The sequence below is a fragment of the Poecilia latipinna genome, unplaced genomic scaffold (genome assembly GCF_001443285.1).
Source record: "Poecilia latipinna isolate Pla-1442-1.1 unplaced genomic scaffold, P_latipinna-1.0 Scaffold539, whole genome shotgun sequence".
Lineage (NCBI taxonomy): Eukaryota > Metazoa > Chordata > Actinopteri > Cyprinodontiformes > Poeciliidae > Poecilia > Poecilia latipinna.
In genome coordinates this window covers 287,559-294,892 of record NW_015113155.1, presented here as the reverse complement: position 1 = coordinate 294,892, position 7,334 = coordinate 287,559, and the positions used below count along the sequence as shown (strand labels likewise).

General features: G+C 37.2%; 1 protein-coding gene across 1 annotated transcript; it reads left to right on the top strand.

The window, feature by feature from the left end:
• Positions 1-1,802: 1,802 nt before the first annotated feature.
• ca4b (carbonic anhydrase IV b) lies at positions 1,803-6,048 on the top strand. The gene is made up of 8 exons (XM_015041138.1): positions 1,803-1,945; positions 2,257-2,301; positions 2,387-2,551; positions 3,112-3,257; positions 3,371-3,463; positions 3,993-4,059; positions 4,234-4,397; positions 5,695-6,048. Exons 1-8 carry the CDS (start codon positions 1,828-1,830, stop codon positions 5,902-5,904), a joined length of 1,008 nt encoding a protein of 335 aa, XP_014896624.1. The 5' UTR covers positions 1,803-1,827; the 3' UTR covers positions 5,905-6,048.
• Positions 6,049-7,334: the final 1,286 nt, after the last annotated feature.

Genomic DNA, 7,334 nt, shown 5'->3' with positions numbered 1-7,334 from the left:
ACCCATTAGCTTAATATTTTTGTATATTTCCTTTTTTTATTTTCCTGTATTTCTGACCAATTACAGCAACTCGGCTGAATTTTGACCAATTCCCTTAGCTTCTTTCTAAATTAGTTGTTTCACATCTCTTAAAAGCTGTACATGCAAAATGAAAGCATGTGACGTTAAACAGTAACATTTGCTATTAAAATACTTTTAAGATGTCCTGTAGGATTTGTTTACACTATCTAAACATTTTCTGTTTACTTGAATGACCAATATGGAATTCATCTTTTGCACTTTGATAACTCCTCAGGGCATAATTTTATTTACATTAATGTTCTGTTTCAAGAATATGCTTGAAAATGTTATTTGCACTTTAAATATTAACTGTTAAAATCCTATCTTTTCAAGGTTGGTTATGTCCAGCAATTTCAATCTCTTTTTTCAAGACCGTATTATGGCAAAAATGAAGCATTAAAAAATGAGCAACTTTGACCACAACTTTTTCAAAAAGGCCAATAATTTTTGCTGCCGCAATCACAAAAAAACATCCTGGAGGGACTGACTAATGCTGCGTTATGTTTCTTGTTTGAAGTTGGAATATCTAATAAAAAAATATGTAAAATTGACTTGGTGAGTTTAAAACTTTCCATCAACCCAAAGTCCACCTCTGGAGTAATAAACTCTTTGGTTGAACTTCAGATGGTTTGTCTTGTTAAAGTAGTCATGCATTATACTGTAAACCTGTTTGCAGGCATAAAATAACAAGAAATCACTATCGTCTTCTGTTTACAATAATTTTGTTATTGAGCAGAACAAAGGCATTTAAGGTCAACGCATTCAAATGAAACTTGACAGAATTGTTGAATCTAAACTCTCAGTCAAGGTAAAGTGAAAAATGGACAGGACTTTGTCTACTTATTTTAAAAAACTCGTGCAGATTTGAATGGTTCAAAGAGCTTGAAAACACTTAAAATACCCGATAAAAGTTGGAAAAGTATAAAAACTACAAATATGGCATTATTGTTGAAGATCCTTCCATCAAACGAGGCTGTAAGTATTGAGAGTAAAGGTGAAATCACTAAAACATCAGGCAGAATCAGCAGAATATTGAGAATTGGAAGCAAATCTGCTCTCAGTCTAAATTACAATAGGGTTAAAACATTTTATAATTTTATTTCTTTATATAGTTGTATATTTTTGTCATGAAGTTGGGGTGAAGATGGTGAGGATAAACGCGATAGGACCCAGGTAGTTGAAGATGATGGTGGTTTAATGATAAAATCACAAAAATCCAGGCAGCACAGGAGCTAGTATCTGTTAGAAACTGGTAAACAGTAATCAATAGAGGGCAGACAGGAGACAACTAGACAATCTAGACGGCTTCTTTTCTTCTTCTTTTTTAGTATTTCACAGTACCTTGCATCCATTATTGTTGCACTACTGCCATCTGTTGGATCCCAATATCTATACCTCAAATTCTCATAATGAGCCCAGTATTGACAATCTAGACAAGGACTTGACAAACAAGAAACACAGGGGGTAATCAAGGGAACTAGACACAGCTTGGATCAATCAAGGGCAGACAGACAACAATCAACTGACAGAAACCTAAATAAACACACAGAAAAACTCAAATCCTTACTATTTTATTCCATGTGGAAAAAAGCAAGGTAAGAGACAAGGGATTAATCTGTTTTTAAAGTTGATGACAATCAGCATTTTCTTGTCATTATCTTTTCTGAGATATCATCAATCCAAATGGAAACAGCAAATCATTCAGTGTGGGAGGGGTTGATAGGTGGGCCAACCTGACCTATAATAGACCGCTGGACATGCCATCCAATGCTTCACCTCCAACACAGTCAGAAAACTCAGACAGACGTAAAGTGGGTTTTCACCATGCAGCTCACCTGGGTTTTAATTTGCTTTGTGTTGTCCGTGAAAACCATCTCAGCTGCAGGTATGTCCTGTAAAGAGTCATTTTAATGAGTTCAGATCTTTAAAATTAGACGGACTGAGCCTTTTCAAACCTGTGCAATGTTTTATGTTATTGAATTTGTTACACCTTCATGAATTTTTGGAGTTTACAAAATTTAATCTTAAGAAATTGTACTTTCTTTGATTCATGAAGATGCTGCACAAGACTAGTTACTAAATCAACTGAAGAGACTTGACATTTGGATTTTTTTTCAGTAAAAATCTTTTTGTTACGCCCCCTCCCTCGTTTTTTTTTTTTTTTTTTTTTTTTTTTTTTTTTTTTTTTTCTTCCAGAATGGTGCTACCAGTCACAGGTTAGCTGCAACAGCACCTGTCTAGGTAAACCCAGCTTCAGTCCAATCACATGAACGGTTTTAACAGGGAAAGTTGTTTTCCTAGCCTTCTTGTCATCTTCTCCTCACAGGTCCAGATGCACGGCAAAAAATTTCTCAACAATGCGGTGGCAGTTGTCAGTCTCCAGTGAACATTGTGACGAAGAAAACGGTCAAAGACAAACGCCTAACTCCGCTTCAGTTTGTCAACTATCATAAGGCGTCTACCGTCACCTTCATAAACAACGGTCACACTGGTAGGGCTCAGGTCAAATTACCTTTATGCTGGAAAAAACAGTAAATGAGGAGGAGTGGCAGTAATAATGCTTGGAAGGTAATGTTTAGCTGGAAGGAGTTTTGGGGGTGGGGGAAAAGAGCAGAGCTGAGAGTAGTTTGGTGAACGGTAGGAATTTTAAATTGAGGAAAGAATTTTTTTTTTTAGTACGAGAGTGTTGACAGTTTCTGATTTCTCAACTTGTTTCATGACCAAATTCCCTCAAATATTTTTTATTCTTGAATTTGAATTGTTTTTACATTTATTGAAAATTATTCAGTAGAAGGCCAGGATAATGATAAATACTGTTGGTGTGAATTTATTGAACTTGTGTTGTGTGTGTGTGTTGGTTCCTTGCTAGTGACAGAAGGAAGGCAATGTCTCAGATTCTTTGACAAGTCTGAAGAATTTCATTGTTTTCAAGCTCTTTGTAAACTTTGACATTTAAAAAAAAAATACTTAAGTTAAAAAATTTAATTTAAAAAGTGTACAAAGATGTGTATTTTGCTTATGTTGGTCTTTTACATGTGTTACACACTTTAGTTCAGCTGGACTTGCCTCCTGGTATTGTGATCAGTGGAGGACACTTGGCTGCAAATTACAAAGCCATTCAGCTCCATCTGCACTGGGGCAAGAACGGCTCATCTGGATCCGAACACACCCTTGATGGAGAGAAGTTTCCCATGGAGGTGATGCATGCAACAGGAGCATATTTAACTTTATGACCTTTGTTTGAATGCAATAAACCTGACCTCAGGAAAAGAACAATTAAAAATGCAAGCATATTTCATGTAACCTACAGATGCACATTGTCCACATCAAAGAAGGTTACAACTCTTTGTCCCAGGCTGTGAAGGACCCCACTGGTATTGCAGTTCTTGGATTTTTCTTTCAGGTAACTTTACTACTTTTTATGTCAACAATCTGAATTGAGGGTTAATGCGACGACGCCAACATGCAATAAGGGAAACTTCATCTGCAAGATGCAATAAAACCTTTAAATGTTGCTGCATGCTATATCTATTATAAATGATAAACTTGTAAGTTAATGGGTAACTTTAAGGTAGTTAAATGTGAGGTGTTGCCATTATTGCTTTTGGAAAACTTTTTTTTTTTTTCCCAGTGAAAACGTGGTCTTAAAAAACAGGAGCTATAACAGTAGCATGTAATTAAACTTTGAGGAGATTTGACATAAAAACAGACTTTATATTGCGCTCAGTTATTCAGTCAGTGGCAGATATGAAGTGGCAACATAAATCTGTCTGTAAATATTATTTAAAGACTTGAAGAACTGAGTGTGAGCAATTCATCATTGTACTGAATTTTCAGCTTCCTTTATCATTACCTGTTGAGCATCCCTGCTGTGAATCCCTGGTCTTTATATAATCCTGATTTTATTTCCAGACACTCTTTCTTCATTTCAGGAGTCTCTATCTGAGAATAAGAAGTACACTCCCCTGGTTGACGCTCTGAAGCAAATCATTAAACCCAGTAAGTTATTGCAGATTTCTCAGAATTGGAACATAATCAAACCCCTTTATCTGCACACTGATCTGTGTAGTTGAGCTAAAGGCCAGCAGTAACAAAACACCATAAACAACTTTTCTCTGAACTTCACAATTAAATGGTTCCTGTGGTTCCTAATCTGTCTGTTTTGAACCTCAGCCAGTAATGCCACACTGCCAGACATCTCCCTGGAAATGCTTATTCCTCCTCTGAGCAGCTTGAATAAATACTTCCGCTACAACGGCTCCCTCACGACCCCCAACTGCAATGAAGCTGTCGTCTGGACGCTATTTGAAAGCACCATTCCTCTGAGCAGGAGTCAGGTGACTGGGACACTTTGTTCAGCATTATGACACTTTATTGCTGGTAGCTGCATTTTAATTAACAATAGAATTGCACAAACTGAAATTTTGGAAATGTGGCAATTTGGGGGAAAAACCCTGAAGTTTTTCATGGTAAGATGAGTTTGTTTGCATTTTCCCCCTCCCCAGCCATCAACTTGACATTTCGCAAAACCTGAATGGAGACTTTTTTCACATCACGAGTCGCGTGATCAACAGTTGTACGTTGCTACTTGCCAAAATGACAGGAAGTAGCATGGTGATGGTTTTTTGTTTTGACAATGCACAGCCAGATCCACCAACTCGCACAGTTTAGGAAAAAAAACTCATGAACATGTTGAATTGGTAACTGCTCTTTAAAATCACCCACTACAATTTTCCCAACATGCCACATGCGTAGCTGCTCGCAAATATAAACGGCTTGTCACCAAAATGCCTGAATATGATGCCAATGACTGAGTATCATGGCTGGAATATGACTGCATCTGTTTACATATGTTGCTGCCATAATTGATAACTTAAAGCATGAACAAGCTTATTCACGTCATTTCTTTATTGGACAATCCACAAGTGCACAATTGTGCCTTTTTTTCCCTTTTGTGCCACATTAGCAGAATATAGATACAAAGGTTTGTGCACATTTGCAGTGGAAACGCAGTTGCTGTTGGCTGAGTCTTCCTTAGATTAAGACTTTTTCAGAGATCGTCACTCCATATTTAATTTTTCTCTTCAGCTGAAATTCAAGCTCAAGTGTTTGGAATTATAAGCAAAACTGACAAGTCAAACCCAGTGCTTTATGATTCCTTGTTCTGAAAAAACACAAATGAAGATTTAAATGGGGCATATTGGGCAAAAAATGCAGTCTCCAGTTTAGCTACCACCCTACAGAGCACCTCTCCCCCTGCAGCTCCACCCACTCAGCTCCTTCAGACTAGCCAGCAGCAATTGGCAAACACCTGGTGGAACTGAGCATCAGCTGAGCTCATAGGAGTTCACTCCTGAGAACTATTTAAAATGACACAATGAAAAATGTTTGACATGCTGAAGGCAGAGTGGTGGAAAGAGGAGTTTGAGACTGGCCTGATTTCAAAGTGTCAAATTACAAAGTCAAAATTTTTAAACTCGTTAGTCCTAAAAAAGACAAACGTTTTCTTGACTGGTATAAATTTTAACTATGGGCCTATAAAATGCATAATACCAACATGTTAAATATTAATCACCACCTGTCTTTTTGACCACTTGTCACATTTCTTTTGTTGTGATTTTGTCTTCACTGCAGGTCTCTGCATTCTGCCAGCTTCACTTTCCCGATGGGAGAGAAATGATTCAGATCTACAGGCCAGTGCAGCCTTTGAACAGCAGGCTTGTGTTGTACTCTAAAGGAAACGCTTCCCTGGTCAGCTGGGTGCTGCTGGTCATGTCGGTGCTGCTTTCCACAGTCTGGACAAAAGCTTTGTTTCACGCAGACGCCGTTGAGAAATGTGAATGACTATTACAATTCTTTATAGAGGAACTGAACGGATTATATATTAAGGCTAAAAGCTTCTCGTCTAAATATTTACTGACATTTTCAGAAATCAGAGTGCGATTATGGTTGTAAAGTTGCACATTAAAGATCATGGTAATTTATTTCAGAAGTGTCTCTGGGTTCTTTTTTTTTTGTGCCTCTAGGCAAATTAATTATTTTGAATTTGTAGCCATTTACATCAAAATTTAACGAAAAAATAGGTTTAAAAGAAATTAAGAGCAGAAATTGCTGTTATAAGAGGGGGGTAAAAAGTTTCTTGGGTCAAAGCTTTGTGGAACGCCATCATAAAATGATTCCCAGCCCTAAATGTCAAGAGGACTGCAGGCAAATGAGGAGAATCGAAGTGCAGCCAGTAGAACGTGTTCATGATTTAGATGTAAGAAGGGGATGGAGGTGATAAAGGAACTGACTGCAGTTCCTTTATCACTGCAGTCTGTTCATGGGAGCAGTGAGGCTAGATGAGGTAGGTATCCAACAGCTGGGGAAGGGAACAGCAAAGAGACTCGGGCAAAAATAGAGGAAGCTAAATGGTGACAAACATAAGCATAGCTTTCAAATTAAATGCCTAAAGAGAAACTAAACCAACAGCAGTAGACAAGAACATGCTAAGTGCAAAGCAAATCCAAAATGGTAAAACAGAACAATTTAGACTGGGGTGGGGTGAGAAATATAAATCTATATGAAGAGACAACGCAAGTAAAAGTCCACTACTGAAAAGTAAGTTATTTCTACTGATCAAAGCTGAAAATCTTAAAATGTGACTGACTCAAACACTCGGCTCCTTCAGACTAGCCAGCAGTAATTGGCAAACATCTAGCTGAACTATGCATCTGCTGAGCTCGGTAAATGAACTACTTCTCAGTGCAATGCTGGTAAAAATGTTAAAGGGTTAACAGAGGAGCCATGTTGTGATGACTTCCTGAAGGTGGAGTTTCAGAGCAGTTTTTAAAGAAACCGAGGCCAAATTTTAAGACTTTACATAGTCAAATTTCTTTAAAGTTGTAGTTGACACAGCATAACTGAAGTTAACATAATTACTTGAGAACGATATAAAATAAAATACATACTACCCCTTTAATATTCATGACATTTGAAAATACTATCTTTCTCACAACAGATTTTGCTTTTAATTCCTTTTACATCCACCAGGTGGAAGCACCAAACAAATGTGCTTCCACATTTGTTTGGTGCTTATAGTTACTTATAGTTCTTTAAATATATTTGGAAACGGTGAAGGTTTTTGAACTGTGAACCCATAACACCCACAGCCATTGCATGATGAAGTTTAGAGAAGCAGAAGAAGGATTTTTGTGTTGGGGATTAAATGTCCGTCCAGTTTGTTGAAAACTATTCATCTTCCTTAAAGTGAATAATAATAATAATAATAATAA